At 43.9% G+C, this 18,550-nt stretch overlaps 1 protein-coding gene across 7 annotated transcripts in view; it reads right to left on the reverse strand.

The window, feature by feature from the left end:
- Positions 1-18,494, reverse strand: part of Ubfd1 (ubiquitin family domain containing 1) — a 33,868-nt gene extending 15,374 nt beyond the window's left edge. The window contains exons 1-8 of one of the 7 annotated variants that reach the window (XM_027410255.2): positions 18,216-18,493; positions 17,700-18,032; positions 16,503-16,711; positions 13,325-13,390; positions 13,072-13,177; positions 11,603-11,673; positions 8,843-8,925; positions 6,060-6,447 (exon numbers count right to left, since the gene is read on the reverse strand). In XM_027410255.2, the coding sequence (XP_027266056.1) occupies positions 8,869-8,925; positions 11,603-11,673; positions 13,072-13,177; positions 13,325-13,390; positions 16,503-16,711; positions 17,700-18,032; positions 18,216-18,417 (1,044 nt within the window). In that variant the 5' untranslated portion in view covers positions 18,418-18,493 and the 3' untranslated portion in view covers positions 6,060-6,447; positions 8,843-8,868. Of the gene's footprint in view, positions 1-6,059; positions 6,448-7,280; positions 8,513-8,842; positions 8,926-11,602; positions 11,674-13,071; positions 13,178-13,324; positions 13,391-16,502; positions 16,712-17,699; positions 18,033-18,215 lie in introns of those variants that run through there. The other 6 variants (XM_027410256.2, XM_027410257.2, XM_027410254.2 and 3 more) reach the window with 6 other exon arrangements.
- Positions 18,495-18,550: the final 56 nt, after the last annotated feature.

The following is an 18,550-nucleotide window of genomic DNA, read 5'->3' on the forward strand; positions in this document are numbered from 1 at the left end:
GCCTGGCCTACAAAGAGTTCCAGGACAAGCTCCAAAAGCTACACAGAGAAACCCTGTTTTGAAAAACCAAAACCAACCAACCAAGCAACCAACCAAATCCTACATTGGTCTGTTTCAGGATATTTGTTCACACAACCCTCTGAGACTTCCAATAAAGCTTAACCTTGAATCTGGAGGAGGAGTTAGTGACCTGCTGACCAAAATTAGCCATAGAGGTTTGGAGGACCCAGGAAGTGCGGAGAGACAGAGTCAGCTATTGTTACTCCATTGCTCTTTGGATCATCTATCAGGTTTTTACCCCAATAGTTAATAGAACAATATAAGTAAAGGCTTCATCAGTCCTCAGTAATGGACCAGTGGAGTCTAAAGTCTACTTTAGATGTGCAAGTACAGCCATAGTGATCACTAGACAGGAGGACTTGACCCTGAGGTGGTAGGAGGGGAGTCCCCTGCCAAGCCTACCCAGGACCAGAGGATCCCTAGCTATGGAAACCCATAAGATGAAGTAGAACAGGACTCGTAACTAAGGACAGGGCATGGTGGCACACACCTATAATCTTAGCACTTGGGAGATAGAGGTAAAAGAATTAAAGAGCAAGGCTACCCCTCATTTTCATAGTGAGTTCAAGGCTAGCCTGATCCATATAACAAATTCAAGGCCAGTCAGAACTTAAGAGTAAGGCCTAGTCTTAGGGGGAGGGTACACAAATATTAATAGGAAAAAATTTTTACAAATTAAGTATTCTTGATATAGTTTCAGATGAGCTAGTAGCATTCATACTCCTTATTCTCAAGAGATATGTTTATGTAACCATACGCAAGTGTCTTGATTTGCGTGTCTGTCACATTACTGCACAGTAAAGTGGTCTGATTAGAGAGAGACCACTTGTGGATAATACCATAGCTACTGGTTAACCAAGTGAAAGGTGTGAAGATGCTAAACATATTAGGATTATTTCACTTTCTGTAGATTATTTCACTTTCTGTAAATTTGAAAACTTCCCAATCAAAAAAGGGATGGGCTGAAAGATGGCTCAGCAGGTCAAGGCTTTTCCTGCACACACCTGGTAACCTGAGTTGGATTCCTAGAATCTAGTCAATGTGAAAAGACAAAATCAAGTTCACTAACTTGTCCTCTGACCTCCTCATCTGACCTCCTCACATGAGCAATTTGGCAAATATGTACTTATATATGCAATTAAAGAAAAAAGTATTAAGGGCAAAAAAAAAAAAAAAAGCAAAGGACTTAGATAAGGGCAGAAGGCATAAAAGTGAGAAATTTAAAAATTAGTTGAAAAATGGGGTGAACAAGGAAAAGTTGGAGAAAAAGCAAAGTTAACAACTGTTTCCACAGTAAAGAACCTATAAGAACACAGTCCTCAGAGGTAGAGACAGGGTCTCTTCCCACTTGTACTTAAGCCATAGCCGGCTAAGAAGTAGGCATGAGATGCTTCCTGCCATGAGACCTCTGCCACACAACTGCCAAGGGTACTTTTCTACCCCTCTGATTACCCTAGCCACATCTCCTTGATGTAGTTGACCAGGGCCATTTTTATTTTCAAGCTGTTAGTTTTGCTTTTAGATCTTTAAGAATCTAGTGGTGGGCTGGCAAGATGGCTCTGTGGCTTTCCCTGTTGCCCAAGCCTTTCCATCCCAGAACCTGTATGGTAGTAGAAAAGAACCAACTTCCAAAAGCAGTCCTCTGATCTCCACACACATCATGACATGTGTGCACAAACTCAGTATGTGTGCACACACAAAAGTGTAATAAAAATTCTCATGAAAATCTGTGAAGCTGGTTGGGCCTTGGTGGTACACGCCTTTAATCCCAGCACTCGGGAGGCAGAGGCAGGCGGATCGATGTGAGTTCGAGGCCAGCCTGGTCTCCAAAGCAAGTGCCAGGATAGGCTCCAAAGCTACACAGAGAAACCCTGTCTCAAAAAAACAAAAACAAAAAAAATCTGTGAAGCTGGACATCACAGCACATGCCTGCAGTCCTTTAGGAAGGTAAAGTGGGAGGATCCTGAGTTCCAGGCTGGCTTACACTAGCTAGCAAGCCTCTATCTAAAAGAAAGAAAAAAAAAAAAAAAAAAAAAAAAAACCTTTCAGTGCTGCTTCAAAAATATGAGGTATTAGCAAAATAGAAAAATGGGAGATCAGAACCATCAGGAATATTTGCACAATGGAGGGAAGGGGAAAATGTCGAACATGTGAGAGACTAGGTAAACTATGCCACAATGTGACCAACTGTCACCCTTGATGCCAAGGGTTCTGGTCCTGTCCTATTACAAGAAAACTCTGATAATTTTCTTCCTCCCCTTTCCTTCTTGGGTCTTTTTAGCACGTGGCTCTAGTTGTGGCTGTTTCCATTGTTTCTTAAATGTCTTTGAAGGCTAGATGGCTGGCAAGGGTACAGGATTTTCAGTTAGAACAGAGAAGCAGCTTCCCCTAACTGGAGGCATGCATGGCAGAGGGCTGCCCTAGTAAGAGGGCACACTCATTAGTCTGATATTTCAGACTCAAATCAAATCAAATTTTCTTGTCAGCTGTTTCAGAAAATAAACTTGTATATATTACTCAAAGCCATACAAGTCAGACTACAGCTCTAAATGTTAAATCCCAAGAATAGATTAGGCGCATGAAGAATTGGAAGGAAAGAGACGCAATTAATTATCAAACTTTAATTGATAGACTAATCTTACAGGATAAACAATAAGACAGCTAGTCAAGATTACACATTAAAAAAAAATCCAGCAGCGCAAATCTAATAGACTAAATACGTTCATCTCCTCCCAAACAGGCATTTTGATTTAAAAACAAACAAGAACAGAGTATACACCACAAGGAAACAGTACTTACATAATGTTAAATACCTCTGCAGAACTCTGTAGGGAAGGTAAAGAAGGTTCTCAGACACCAAGAAAGCAGAACCACCCAGCCTGGCAGCTAAATCCACCAGCTGTCCTGTACACCAGAGGGCTCCTGGCCACTGTGACTTCAAGAAGGTTTCTAGGCCTATGAAGAAGGAAATGGGCCTATCCTGACTGGAAGTGACTTTATTACAAAGCTTCAAGACAAAGGGACCATCCTTTTCCAAGGGAACAGGGCTGAACATTAAGGAGCAAGAGAAAGTTGGCTCCCTCGGCAGATGGGTGGAAAGAAACCTGACCTTGGCATTTATCTATCTATCCCTTCCCTTCTTAGCTCCTGGCAAAGAAAAGGGCAGGCCAACTCCAAGAGCTCACAATGCTCCTCCAGGCACATTAAAAAAAGGAAAAATTCCCTTCTGGGTGAGATATGGCAACTTTTCTGAGACGTGGCAATGTAGCAAAGTTAATTTCTTTGGCCCTCTTAAGGGAAAGCAGCAATTAAGGAGCTACTTAGGACTTTACCAGGCCCCAACTATGTCCACATGATGTTGTGAAAGAAAGTGCATCCTTGCCCAGTCAAACCTAATTGAGGAGCCAAAGCTATCCGCAAAGCCCACCATGAATTAAAATACTCACCAAAGTCCTGCAGCTCTTGAGTCTGAGTACTCTGAGCTGAGGGACCCAGGCTCAGCAGCAGTTTTGTGATCACATTTTTCTGCCCAGTCACCTCAGAGAGGAAAAGGAAGGCATGGTGTCTGTGAGGGCAGCCCTACAGAAGGGCCACCAGTACCACCTGTAGATGGGAGAACAGCCCTTTCGGTGGCTACATGATGACAAGCCTAGGAGATGACTAGTCATAAGAAAGACTCCTCTACCTAGCTTCATGTGCCACCAGAGCCTTCTCCAGAAGAGCTAGCTACCTGCATGCCCTCTCATTTGACAGTGAAGGAATTGTACAGAAATAATCCTGAGGAAAAAACACTGTGATGCTACCTAATGGGAAGAGAATTTCAATTTGCTCACATAGATTTAATCAGTATACTCCACATGGTAAGAAATATATAAAGACTGCTCAAGGGACTGAGTGACAAAATAGCAAATACTGCTGTGACCCAGACAGATCTGAACACTTATTCCCAGGGCTTCTGGCGCTGCCTGCCCCTGCCCTTCTGAGAGCTTCTGGCAAGGCCTTCTGTGCTGACAGGGTCAGGAACCAGAGCTCAAGCAGATTCAGCAAGCTCTGGAAAGCAATACTCAAAACAGCTCCATATGAAAAGGTGTCATTTATATTATTTATAGAGAATATCTCCAAGTAAGGAAAAAGCACCATTTTACTGAAAATAAAAAGGTTCATAGAGGCTTTGGTCCTCTTGAAATGACACCAGCCTACATGAGAAGCAGTTTGGCGCTTGGGCAGCAGGGGGGGATAATAGCAGGGCACGTGTACTAGGAAGAGGAAAGGCAGAGAGCATTGGGACCCTCACAGAAAAGGGGGAGCTGGCAGAAGGAGCCTCAGCTAAGGTGGGAACACAAAGGCCTGGGTGTGTGGCACTGTCAGACAAGTCTCAAGGACAGGGACATTGGCAAACAAATGACAGTATTCAAGCCAAGAAGATGCTCTACCTGCCACTTGCTTACTTCCTTGATAGACCTGCCAAGTGCAGGAGGAGGCTGGGACAAGGAGCAAAATGTACTTTCTCCAGGAACTGCAGGCCAACAAGAGCAGAAAATCCACAATTACCACTGAGGTGCTGAAACACAGGCAGTTTCTTGGACGCTGAATTTTGCATACGTTACTAACGCGCCCAAAAAGCAGAGTAGGTTTTCCTGTCCAGATGCATAACTTGGCACTGAATACACCACAAAAAGCAAGAGTCTGTCTATGTGGGCTGGATTCCCAAACTACAGCTTAGAAGGGAAGGGCATAAATATCGTCATTAACTGGCTCACAAGGAATAGTCATCTTAGGCGAAAACATGCGAATACATTTCACAGGATGAGGGCGGGTAACAGCTTAGATTCCAAAGCGTGACGCTGGGAAGGTTTCTCACCAAACCTTATTATGAGAGCCTGCAACCAGTGAGAGGAGAATTGCAAAGACGGCAGCAGAGAAACAGCAAACAGCACAAAGGGGATTATCCACCAAGAGACTGTCCCTCATTTCAGTCAATCAAGGCTTACAGAGAAGACAGCAGTTCACGTGTACAAAGAACATCAGGGCTAAAACCAGGAGAGCAAGCTGGTCCTAAAAGCAACTTATCCCATCCATCTCTGTTGTTGAAATACCACTGGCCAACCCACTGGGTCAGAGGTCTTCTATGAGAAAGGCAGCATCTCCGAACCTGGGATAAAGGACACTTGAACTGAACGCATGAGCAGAAAGACCAAATGGAGAAGCATAATTCAAACAACCACTGGACTACTTAAGGAGTTCTGGGAAACTTCCCAAGTAAAGAAATAATGTGATCTGAGGCCATATGGCAAGCCAGCTCCTCAGAGCAGGGGGCCTTGGAGCAGCAAGTCCCAGGCTGTGGTGATAGACAGAGCTTCAAAGTCCAGCTCAAAGAAGGCTGACAACCAAACCAACAGCGGAACTCCCCAGACCAGGGATCCAAAGTGTAAGACATGTACACAGGAGTCAAGTGAGAGATACTCTGCTGCTCAGCGGACACCCAAGCAAGGTGGGAGCCCCTATACCAAGACCACCAGCTGTGCTTTTCCCATGTGTATTCCCAAGCAGCAGCAGCAGCACATGGGAGAGAGCCTGGCAAGGAGGTGAAGATGAGGTACCAAAAGAGAAACTGGCATCTTTGGGTTTAAAACAAAAATCATACGAAAGTGAGAAAAAAAAATCTCAATCAATGAGCACACACACAAAAAAAATATGGCTTACTAACCATCCCCATTTTGCATACCATTTTAATACCAAGGAAAAAAAAACAACAACAACAACAAAAAAAAAACCCAACTCATCACAATGCAGTCCAAATGTTAGCAACCAAAGACATCTGAAGATTTCAGTTGAAATCACTTGTAAAAACCAAAAAAAGAAAAAGAAAAAGGAAGAAGGAAAAAGAAAAAAAGGAAAGGAGAGAGAAAGAGCAAAGAAAATAACCAGAAAGCCTTTGATTATTCCCTCTCAGCATTACTGGCAGATCTACTCTCAAACAGACTTAAGAGTATTCCACACATGTTCGAAACTTGGATTTATTAATTTCCACCATACTGACTTTTAAAATGGTAAGCTGACTGCAAGAAAGGGAACCGGTGATTTTAAGTTCAAATTAAGCTAACGGTGAAAGTACATCACCTCTGGCTTCAGTCACCACATCACCTCAGATTGAATAGAGATTTTTTTTGTGTGTGAACAAAGTCCCAGAACTCTGCAATCCAGGGATGCTGCAGACCTCTCCCGGCAATGTCCTTCACTTTGGATCAGTCTCCTGGGCCAGAGGTGAAAGTGCTTTCAAAAATACTGCCACTTGCCCAGCACAGTGTCTTTGATTGCATCCACATATTGAGTTGGAACCCAGTACACCCAGTAGTAAGAGGCTTCCGTGGGGCCCAACTGAAACGCCTGCAAGGGAAAAGGAAAAACCAAGCGATGCTTCAGAGGAGGGTGACCAAGCAGGCAGAACAACAGACGCGGGAGGGAGGGGAGCAAACTGATTAAAAAGGGAAGAAAAACAAAACTGTGTAAATGTTTCTCCTATGCTTAAGAGGTGGGTGGGGGGTAAAAAGGCAAGTGGGGAGTGGAAAGTTCAGTTCAGCATAGCCAACTCTAAGGCAGTGGTTTGCAAAATTCAGTGCACATCAGAACCATCTGAAAGACTTGCAAAAATAGACTGCAGGCTCCAGCCCCTGGATTTTAGTCTGAGAGGCCTGAGGCAAAGCCCAAGAAACTTTTAGCAAGCTCCCAGGTAATTTCAAAATTACTGATCCAGAGGCCACAGTTTGAGGACCGCTGCCCTAGAAAACATGTCACTCACACACAGGAAGCAGGTATGAATGTCTAAAGCGCACTGTGTGAAATGTTAAAATCCTGACAAATAACCTGCATACCCATCAGTAAGGAATAGTTCACAATGGTGTGGCCTATTCATACAAACACTGGAGACTTTATTAAGATATGAACAGATTCTTTGGATCTAGAGTTATGACAGATCACAATGTTAAACCAAACCATCAAGTTGCAGAAGGGTAGATACCATGAAAGCTATTTATGAAAACTGAAAAAAAAAAAAAAAAAAAAAAAAAAAAAAAAAAAAAAAAAAAAAAAAAAAAAAACAGAACACAGTATGCCATCTTGTTCATGGACATATGTATAAACAAAAGCAATGATAGATGAAGAGCATACATGATAGATTACAATAATAGGGAGGGGGATGGGAAGACAATGGGGACAACATCACTGTTGGTAAAAAATTTTTATTTAAAAGATTTAAAACAAGTTACAAAATATTTACAACTATTTGGTAATGAATATATGGGTTATGATGGTATAAAATGTAAGGTGTGTCCTTTCCTGTATCTTTGGAATATAACCCTAAAGATCAAAGAGCTCTGTGAACTGTGACACACTACTCTAGTAGATAAATGTGGCATCTGGAGAAAGAGGGAAACAAATCTTTCATTAGGACAAGGATAAAAGTGCTATTTAATGGCATTCAAAAAAGACAGAAGGGAACTGCTGAATCCACTTTTTGCCAAAAATGACTTCACATTTTAACTAAATGTAAACTAAATTCTAAACCATATTCATGGACACAAATTTCTTAGGAAACATCTAATGTAGTCCATTCACCCTATCTGCTTCCCCATAACCAGGCTGCCAGAAGAACAGGATTTGTAAGCCCCACAGGGTCAAACTCTTCAAACAAATGTTTCAAAAAAAGAGTTAAAAGGCCAGGCTAAAACTACCAGTATCAACTGTTAAAGCAGAAAAATAACTGAGCAGTCAAAACCAATCTGTCTGCTATCTTGTTTTATACATTACAGAGAGGTGAAGGTGTAGAGGCTGCCTGATGGCCCCAAAGGAAGCCCCAGTAAGTTATTGTCACTGCCAGGAAGAAAGTCCAAAAATCTGTGTGCAGTGACAGCAGTCCCATAGCTTTGGCTTTGGCACCACCCAGCTGATCCTGAGCAGGCAGGAAAGGACACACCAGCTCTGAAGCCTACTGTATCCTAAGTCCCTTTCATTGATTGCCCTAGAGCAAGTAGGTTGTCCAACATATCTCTGTGTCATGGACTTGGTAATCCCACAGTTCAAACAACTAGCTGTTCATGGAAGTGGGCAGAAATATGACAGCATCATTATGACTAGATAATGAAAAAATTGTCCCCCGAAAACAACAGCAAGCAAACCCAACCTCGAACTGTTGCTAGTCCAAGTTAAAAGCCTCTTGTAGCAACTTTGGAGTCTATGCAGGTAAACTTCATTTGTAAGGTGCTTGTTTTATCAGATCACTAAACTGCCTGCTTTGTTCTGCACAAACTGATGAGCTCCATGCAGAATAAGCATGCCCTGGGCCTCATCTTCCCAAAGGGTTCCTGGCCACGTGGGCACATGCTGGGCATGGTAGACCACTATAGGAGAGAGACTTCTTGGTATCTTCATAGCCCCATGGCTAAGGTGATGTTCTCTTTTATAAACAAGACAAAACTTAAAATTAAAAGTCCACAAGCCATTTCAATTCATTGTCCTGGACTAAAACAAAGTATTACAAATAAGAGGGAGACAAAAGAGATTTCTAAAAAGGACAGGAGAAAACACACCCTCCTTTGGACTACTGGGAGATAGAAAAAACAAAAACAAAACCACAACTGGGAATAAGGTCAAGGACACAACTTTAAACAAGAAAACATAAGGAACTCCACAGTCTTCTGAAGACTGCTTTCTTTTAGCAATGCCCCATTAAAAATCCACTTCCTTCAAGATGAAGCAGGTGGCCAGGCAGGCTGAATCTACTCACCATCATGTGGTAGTCTTCATGTCCTTCTATAGGTTCACTGACCACGTTTTTAATGGACCCCATGGGGAGTTTCTCAGTCCGCTCTAGATTGAAAGAATGATAGCAGTTATTCAAAGGTCTATCTGTCCCAACTCCACCTTGACCACAGCAATTTCTCCCACACCAGGGCTGTTTGGATGTATAATAACTCAGGTGGCAGGTACCATCCCCTCTGGGGATGAGGGACATCATCTTCTGACCAATGCACCTACAGCCTGGTAGGAAGCTAGGAAATCTGGAGCACCAAGTGGAAAACAGGGTTTGGTGATGGCAGAGTAAAAGTCTCAGGGCACATTTACCCATCTTATTATTAGTTATAAAGTCTGATGATTAAAAACCACCACAAAACTCCTCTGTCTTCATAATCTCAATTGGTTAAGGTTTTGAACCCCTAAAAAAGGCAAAGTCTAGAGGCCCACAACAAAGAAACAACACGAGGGAGAATGCCAAGTTTCCAAGCTGACTGTGCCAAAACTTACCAAACACTCTTTAACTGCTTGTGGTGGTCACTCAAAACATTTACAACCTCACCTGATTAACACTGGAGACACCAATAATCACACGGGGCAGAGAACACTGTACAAGTATAAGTATGGCAGGGACAAGGAGACAGTCATGAAGCAGGACTTCAGTAAGATGAGCCACCTGAAGCAGACAAGTTTAATGGTGGGGAGGCATGGGGATCTGTGCCACTGGAAATAATCCAGGAAGCACCAGTGCAAGATTCCTTATAACTTTTGCAGAATGAAAGCTCTAGAAAGGCAGAGAAGTAAACAACTATGTTACCAAATGGAACTAGAAATTTAAGAGTCCTGGGCTTTGGTCTTACCAGTGACATAAGTATTGTACTTCCGTAGGCCTTGACTTCAGAAAACTGTGAAAGGGGGAAAAAGGGCCTAAATATGTCTACTTTGTGGCTCTAAACCAGCAGCCACACACAGCCAAGATTAGCAGCATCCTTTAGATTGAGACTTTTAAAATACTTTTCACCTTGAAATGTGTGGAGATTTCATATAATCATAATTTTCTGACTTTTCCTCAAATTTGAAGGACTAGACAATCCAAACACTACACAGCAGATAACGGCAAACAATTAAGTTTTGAATGTCCTAGAAGCAGGGTAGGGCAGCTGACTACAAGCCTAGCATGGTCTCAGGCAACAGGACATTCTGTGTGGCAGTTTTGAGGGTCCCTTACATATCAAAGTACCCATGGACAGGCCAATTATCAGCTGGGACAGTCACTTCACAGCAGCTTCTTGCAGAAGTGAAGACAAGCCAATGGCTTTTAGCCAATTCCCAGAACAAGCTGTCCTTTTCCAAGTCCCTTTGATGCTAAATGACAGGCCTCCTGGGCACACAAGAACACTTACCCAACCCCTGGGCTACTAGAGATATTGATAAATCTCAGTCTAATCAACCATGAAAGGTACAAGGAGTTCATGGTCATGTTCTTTTAATACAGTAATGGAAGAAGTTCTCAAACAACTCAAATCTCAGTGCATCAGTACACTTCTAGAGCTCTGTCCTCAGCAGGAAGCTAGAAGGTCTCAGAAGATTAAATAAAATCTCTAAGCCAGGTATGATAGCTTATGCCTAAATCCAGTACTCATGAGGCTGAAGCAGGAGGATCACCAAAAGTCCCAGGCAAGGCCCAGAACGTTTCCTCAAAAACAAACATACACAACTTCTTGGGACCCATTAAGTACTAGACTTCAGCCCTACCTAAACCCCTTGCCTGCACCTACCCTCGGGGACATGGTGCCTTCCTAGACCAGCGTGGGCACCTGCTCTGAATCTGGGTGGCCTGCCAGCAAGCAGAGAAGACCAGCTACAGAAGAGAGCCATGTGCATCAGCAAGGAAACCCCTAACGGAATATGAAGCAAGACCACCAAGACAGTCTACAAGGCAGGGCAGCTAATCACTAGCAAAGGAGATGATATGGCAAGCTCTCTACAACAGAATATTCTAGCAAATCCTTCAAAAGCCATTGGAATACAAGAGAAACCTTTTAAAACAGAAAACTTGGTCTGACCATGTAGCTAAGGGTTGACTGTAAAATGAATATAGCCAATCATCACAAAATGAGAAAACCCAAGCACTGTCAACACTTCAGTCTGTTCATTTTTAAGAATTCCCTAGGGTTGAAACAGTGATCTGTGTTCTAGACTCATGTTTTAGATAATAAAAACCACACTCCTTGATGGGTGTTGGTGGCACACGCCTTTAATCCCAGCACTTGGGAGTCAGAGGCAGGCAGATCTCTGTGAGTTGGAGGCCAGCCTGGTCCACAGAGCAAGTTCCAGGACAACTCCAAAGCAATACAGAGAACCCTGTCTTGAAAATAAACAAAATAGGGCTGGAGAGATAGCTCAGAGGTTAAGAGCACCACCGACTGCTCTTCCAGAGGTCCTGAGTTCAATTCCCAGCAACCACATGGTGGCTCACAACCATCCCTTAGGAGATCTGATGCTCTCTTCTGGTGTGCAGATATACATGGAAGCAGAATGTTGTATACATAATAAATAAATAAAAAAAATATTTTAAAAAAAGAAAATAAACCAAAATGAACAAAACAAAACAAAACAAAAACCCATACTCCCCACCACCCTGCCCAAGTTTTATTTTTGTGAAACTTGGTTCCATTTTCTGCAACCTGCCCTTGGAAACAACAAGTAAGTCTCTGATGATGGGACCTCTATTCTCCTCTTTGGCATTTACCTCGAACACTGAACACCTACAGTGCTGGCCACAAACAGGTGAATTAGGCATGTTCGGGTTCCTCCAGGAATCTAACAGGGACAGACAAGTCAGAGAGTAATGAGTGCTCTCGGGACATAAGAGTGCTTGAGGAGCAAAAGCAACTCAAGGAAACATAAGTTCAAGTGGAGGGTTAGGAAGATGTAAGGAAGGCTTCATTAGAAAAGAGCACCTGGGGGGGAGGGGGACTATTAATCCCAAGGATTGAGGAGAAGACATTACAGAATTGGGCCCAGCAAACACAAGAGCTGTGTAAAATATGAGCTGGGAAATTCAGGAATGTGCCTCAAGTACACAAGGGCTGACAGAGCAGGCCATGGATTTAAAATGGGGTGTAATTAAACATCCGAACCTGGCCTAGAAGAACTAAAGGTTTACAGGCCTAGGAATCAGACAAAAAAGCAGTACAGCAATGAGGACCAAAGATGATATAAGGAGTCAGGTAAACAGAAACTTTCTCCTAATGCAACTTTTAAAAAGATGCTAGTAGCCTTTACCGGTACTGGGAAATGGCAGAGAAAGGGACAAAGGGCAATTCTGGAGCATTACCAACAAGATTTGGTAACCAGCCAGGAATGATCCCAATACTCAGGAAGCAGAGGCAGGTGGATCTGAGTTTGAGCCTGACCTAGTCTACAGAGGAAGTTCCAAGACAACCAGTATTACACAGAAAAGCCCTACATCAAAAATAGATAGATAAATAAATAAATAAAATTAGGTAAGCACCAGGTTGAGTGGGGATGGTCAGAGATACTTCCCAGAAACAGCAAGGCTGAATGAACCAGAGACTGTGCACAGGTGGGACATTGTTGACAAGGGATGAGGATGTATATAGGACAATCAGCAGGCAAAAGGAAAATTCTTGGTGGCAATTAGACAAACTTCATTCTTAGGGTCAAACTGACCAATAGGGAGGGGTCACATAGGTACCATGAGCAAAGCTAACTAAACATTAGATGGGGCCATAAGGTTGGTGGTGAATACACTGCTTAGTCACAGCTCCTCAATGCCTCATGAAGAGTGCAGACGCCACTGCCAGATCTTCTGATAGTTTCCAACAGAAGCTCTCCATTATTTCAGAGAAGTCTGCCTTGTACAATATATACATATCATATCATATCATAATATATATATATATATATATATATATATATATATATATATATATCCATCCCTTGGCTAAGGACCAGATTTAGGTCATATGCTTGGAACCTCTTGGTTTGTATGTTAACTTAAGGGCCAAAATTTGAAGGATGATCTCTGAGCTCAGACTGAAAAGAAAGAGGGGGATGGGGCCAAACAACAGGCAATCATGTAAAGACGAAGCACAGTGGGGAGAGGGGCTCCAAATGAAAGGCAGAATCGCAGTAGTGAAGGGCCAGTGCAGGCAGGGTGCTGGGATGCCAAGCAGATTGAGAGAACTAGAGTACCTTTAGTGCCGATCCACAGCTGGTCTTGCTCTAGCTTAAAAGTGAGTCTCACTTTCCCTCCAGACTTATTATACATGCCAGACAAGGGTACCGTTGGCAGACGCTCCTGGAAGCACAAGAACACAGTGAGAAAGGGAGGGTAGGACAGTAGGACAGTGAGAGGGAAATGAGACAGAACTTGAGGCCATGATTATAGGAATTTTAGACTATGGAACTGGCTCCTTTTAAGGCCTCAAAAAGCATGCCAGCTTACCTGGGCACCCTTAACAGATGGCATCACATCTTCAGGTTTTCCTTTGTCCAAAACTTTCCTGTGTTGCTACAATATAAGCCAGAAAAAGAGGAAAATGAGACAGCATACTACATGTGTGCCAGATTTCTATCTCTTGGATAGACAGGATGAAGCAGCCTTAATGTCTGTTTGAAAGCTTTTAGTATCAACAAACTATGGAACCTTTGACACTGCAGAGCAAATGTGTTCAAGAGAGTTTATGTTGATAATGAAATGTTCCTTTACCTATGCTAGCCACTGGCCTCTGACTAATATGGCTACCAACATAAAAAAGTGACTTCTCAATTTTATTTAAGCTTAAGTACCTATACATAGCCACCATATTAAACATAAAAGTTCCACAGATTAAGCAGGAGTTGTTACTAATTCAAATGTTTTACTCCCATCTCTCCAGTGGAAAAACTAACCATTAAATTAACAGACAGAAAAGAGAACATCTGTGTTTTTCAACTCCAAAGAAAATAAGAGCTGCCTGCGTATCTATACTTGTGGTCATTTCTGCATTATTATGGAGCCAGAAAATGGCAGAAGTCTTCCTCTGCTACAAACTCAACCCAGGGACAAAGAATACACAAGGAGCCACATTTTGAAAACAGAAATGCGGACCCCACCCCATGCCCTACCACTAAGAAGCCTCCAAGCCCACTATCCCTGCCCTCTACTTACTCCAGGACTCAAGAGTTCCAAACTCACAGTCCCTAAATGCCTTCATCTCCTCTTCTTACACTGTGGCTTTACAGGTACAGTAGCTGCTTGGTAAAGCTGCAACTATAGGCCAATAAATGGGCCAAGGGTAAAAACTTAGTCAAATGCAAGCACTAACTGGCAACGAGCTAACTCAAACCTTCAATGGCATAGAAGAACACTGTGGAAGGGACTGCTAGCAATGGGCTGCTGCTGACATCAGCCTCAGATTCTGAATACACTGATCAAAAGCCTAATGAGGGAGTGGAGCTTCCTTACGTCGTGCTATGCCTCGAAACCAGTGGCATCAACAAAGCAAAGCACCACAGAATGGAAGTATATTTGAGTCATGCCTTATAAGTACCTGTGGGAGAATTGTGCAGGGCAGTGGTGAATGGTTGTAAGCCTGTTAAGCTACCATTAATAACCCAAACCTGTATTTACAAGGCAGATTATACACTAAGGATGTGACAGGAGAAAATACTCACATTTCCTTCATAAATGTGGCAGGGGAAGACAGAAAATATGAATGATCTCAATGGGTTACAGGAAATTAGGCCCCATATTTAGGGGTGAAAATGGCTCATACAAATATTTGTTTTTAGATGACAATTCAACTTTACAACACTTATCTAAAACTCTATAGAGGTGCTGCTCTGTGGGAGAGCATGTGTTTATGTCTTGACAAGGTCCCAGGTTCAATCCCTAGCAAATACAACACAAAGCAAATACCCTATGGAAAGATGTTTTGAACTTCAGAGTTTTGGGGATTTTGTAAAGATAACATAGTTTTTGTTTGTTTGTTTTGGTTTTTGGACACGGGTTTTCCTGTATTGCTTTGGAGCCTGTCCTGGAACTCACTCTGTAGACCAGGCAAAAGATAACACAGTTTTAGCCGGGCGGTGGTGGCACAAGCCTTTAATCCCAGCACGCAAGGAGGCAGAGGCAGGCGGATCTTTGTGAGTTTGAGACCAGCCTGGTCTATAAAAGCTAGTCCCAGGACAGCCCCCAAAGCCACAGAGAAGCCCTGTCTCGAAAAACAAACAAACAAACAAAAATGTTAAGAAGGGCTAGAGAGATGGCTCAGTGGTTAAGAGCACTCTGGCTGCTCTTCCAGAGGTAGTGAGTTCAGTTCCTGGCAACCACATGCTGGCTTACTGCCATCTATAATGGGATCCAATGCCCTCCTCTGGTGAGCAGAGGAACATGAAGACAGGGCACTCATACATAAATAAGTAAATAAAGAAATCTTTTTTAAAAATCATTTTTAAAAAAGTGTAACTGTCCCCACAATTCTGTTAAATTGCTGCCAAATATTTAAAAAAAAAATTTTTTTTTTTTTGGTTAGAAGTAAACATGGATTATAGATGTCTAACACAAAACCATCTTTCTCCCACTGTTGGAACTATGCCTTTTGTGTCTACTGGCCCTGTAACTAAGTCAGATCTAGTCTGGCCAGGACACAAATTAAATTAAAAATACCTGGTAAGGGGCTGGAAGGGGGTAGCTCAGTGTAGAGTTCTTGCCTACTACCACGAACAAGACACTAGATTCAGTCCTCTGTATCATGCACACACAAACACATACCTATAAACAGGCTTGGCGCAAACTCAGAACTAGGGACACAGAGACAAGAGGACTGTACAAAGTCGAGGATAGCCTAGTACCCAGATCTAGCTTCAGGTCAGTCAGTGCTTAAGAGTGAAACCCTAGCCGGGCGTTGGTGGCAAAGCCTTTAATCCCAGCACTTGGGAAGCAGAGGCAGGTGGATCTCTGTGAGTTCGAGGCCAGGCTGGTCTCCAGAGCAAGTGCCAGGAAAAGCTCCAAAGATACATAGAGAAACCCTGTCTCGAAAAACCAAACAAACAAACACACACACACACAAGAGATAATATAAAAATTTAGACTACATCATGGAGAAGGGCCACAAAACACACAAAACAAAAAAAAAGTGTCAATATCTTCTTATTCAGTTTGGTTTATGTTCCTGAAATGGTCAGTTCTAGGGAACCTCTGATATCTGTTGACTTCCATACCTATCCAGAATTTTTTTTTTTTAACTTAAGACACACACACACACACACACACACACACACACACACACTCACACACACACTCACCCCAAATGTGAGCAGTTGTAAGGAATAAGGGATTAATTCTAACATTGGTCATATTCTCTGGCACTAAATAAAATAAACCCACCTCTGGTTCCATTTGCTAACTAGCTCAAGTCTCCCTTTACAAAGGCCTTATCCTAAAGCAGGAAGACTAAGACACACTGACCAGCCAGATGACAAAGTTGCATATTTCAGGTAGCTGTCAACTCCACTCTGCTGCACCCAACTGCTCCATAAATTTCCATCATGGGCCCTGTCCAAAAAGGAGCTTATTCTAGGGAGAATGTAACCAGCCTCCAACTTCCCAGGACCAATAAGCAAGAACACAAGGGACTCACCTTCTGCCTGCAGAGGGGCTCCTTCTTGTTTTCTTCAGCCTTTGCATCCTGCTGGGCAGCATCTTTGGGGGTGTTTACTGCTAAAACATCATTTATAGTAGAGCCAACCACCATGATCTTGGCTCCACTGGTCACTTTTATTTCTCTCAACGTTTTATCTTCAGGAACAAGTCCCTTATACATGACCTTCTGCATGGCAGGTGGGAGACCTTGATAAAAAGTGGAAGGCAGTGAAAGAAATAAGCAGGAAATGTATGGACCATAACCTTTCTGTAATGAAACAGGAAGTGAATATGGGTTCCAACAGCTATCAGCTCTGTGAACTTGGGGGAATTCAGACCATCAGGATTATTTGATTGGTCAAACTTGGTCCTTCTAATAGACTTACGGTATTTAGAATTGTTCAATGTATTTTAGCTATCATTCTTTCCAAGTTGTTCCTCAACCTTGTTCTCACTTAAATAGTGAGAATGTCCCAGTGTCAGGGTTACAGAAGCTTCAATAAGTTACTTTTCTATGGCACTTACAGGTTATATGGGAAAAGCCTAAGAAATTTTTTTTGTTTTTTTGTTTGTTTTGTGACAGGGTTTCTCTGTGTAGCTTTGGAGCCAATCCTGGCACTTGCTCTGTAGTCCAAGCTGGCCTTGAACTCACAGAGAGCTGCCTGACTCTGTCTCCTGAGTGCTGGGATTAAAAGCATTTGCCACCTACACCTGGAAAGAATTTTAAACAGCAAACCAGTACAAATAAAATAACCAAATATAAATAGTTGCGAAGGTCCACCATGACTGTTAATAGTAACATTTCATGAATTTCCCTTACAAAACCCACCTATCTGCTAAAAATAAATCCGTGGCTACATCCTAGACCCACTCAGAATCTCCACAGTTACTGCCCAGGAATTGTAAATTTAATAAATGCCGCGGGAGATTTTTACTAGCAATCACAGTCCATTATTAGTTAGAAGGCTGCGCCTAATCAGTTTCAGCTTCACCACTTGGTAGCTTTGTATCATCAAGGGTCCAATTTTCCCTCTCTGATTAATAATGGACATGCAAATACCGACTTCAGAAAACTGCAGTGAGGATATGGGGAGTCCATGAAAGGAAAACACAAGCAGTCTAGCACAACGTAAGCAATACGAACTGGAGGGGGGTGGGGTGGCTGCAGGTAGTTGGTTGTCAGCTGCTAGAATACCTGTAATGGAGTGAATCTTCTGCTTTAGCTCGGAACCCGTGCTGTCCAAAGGGACCTTCACGTCGTGCTTAGTCTTGTTCCAAATTATCTTCAGATCCACCAGCTCCCTGCCCGCACCGCCGCCCGCATCCTCGCCGTTGCTGACCGAGGCCTGAGCCACAGGGTCCCCAGGGGGCTGGGCCGGGGCCGGCTGCAGGCTGCCTCGCGCGTCGCAGGAGTCCTCGGCCGCCGTCGCCGCCGCCGCCGCCGCTGCCGCTGCTGCTTCGTCCTCCACGCAGTTGAGGGGCCGTGCGGGCGCCTCGGTGGTCACAGCCTCGGCCTCCGTGTCCATGCCTGCAAAGGGGTTAAGGGGTGGGCGCTCGCAGCGGACTCGGCCTGCGACGAGAATGGGCCCGAGCGCCACCGCAGCGCCGCTGCTGCGCCACCTCCTCCCTCTAGGGTCAGTCCCCGTCCCCCGCCCCCCGCAGCGCCTGCAGCTCTTCGGCCCACGACAGATCGCCTTCCCTCCGCACTCACCATCCGGGGCTCCGGCCGCCGCCATGATGATTGTGTACAACACCCACCGCTCCCGCAGGGGCCGCCGGGAAGAAGCGAGCTGGCTGAGATTGGCCCCCGCAACAGCCCCTAATTTCACCCAGCCTGGCCGGAAACAGGTGGAGGTTTCTATGGAGACCCGCCTCCTCCGCTTCCCGGGCCGGCCCCTGCCACGCTTTAGCATTCCCGCAGCCGAGGGGGGAGGGCCTGGGAAATCGCCCGCTCCCTGCACGCTGTCCCCTAGCGGCGGTGCCCTGTCTCAGCTGTCCACAGTGGACACTGAACAGCCCAGATCAGAGGCCGGCGCCTTTAAGGGG

The sequence above is a fragment of the Cricetulus griseus genome, chromosome 3 (genome assembly GCF_003668045.3).
Source record: "Cricetulus griseus strain 17A/GY chromosome 3, alternate assembly CriGri-PICRH-1.0, whole genome shotgun sequence".
Classification (NCBI taxonomy): Eukaryota; Metazoa; Chordata; class Mammalia; order Rodentia; family Cricetidae; genus Cricetulus; species Cricetulus griseus.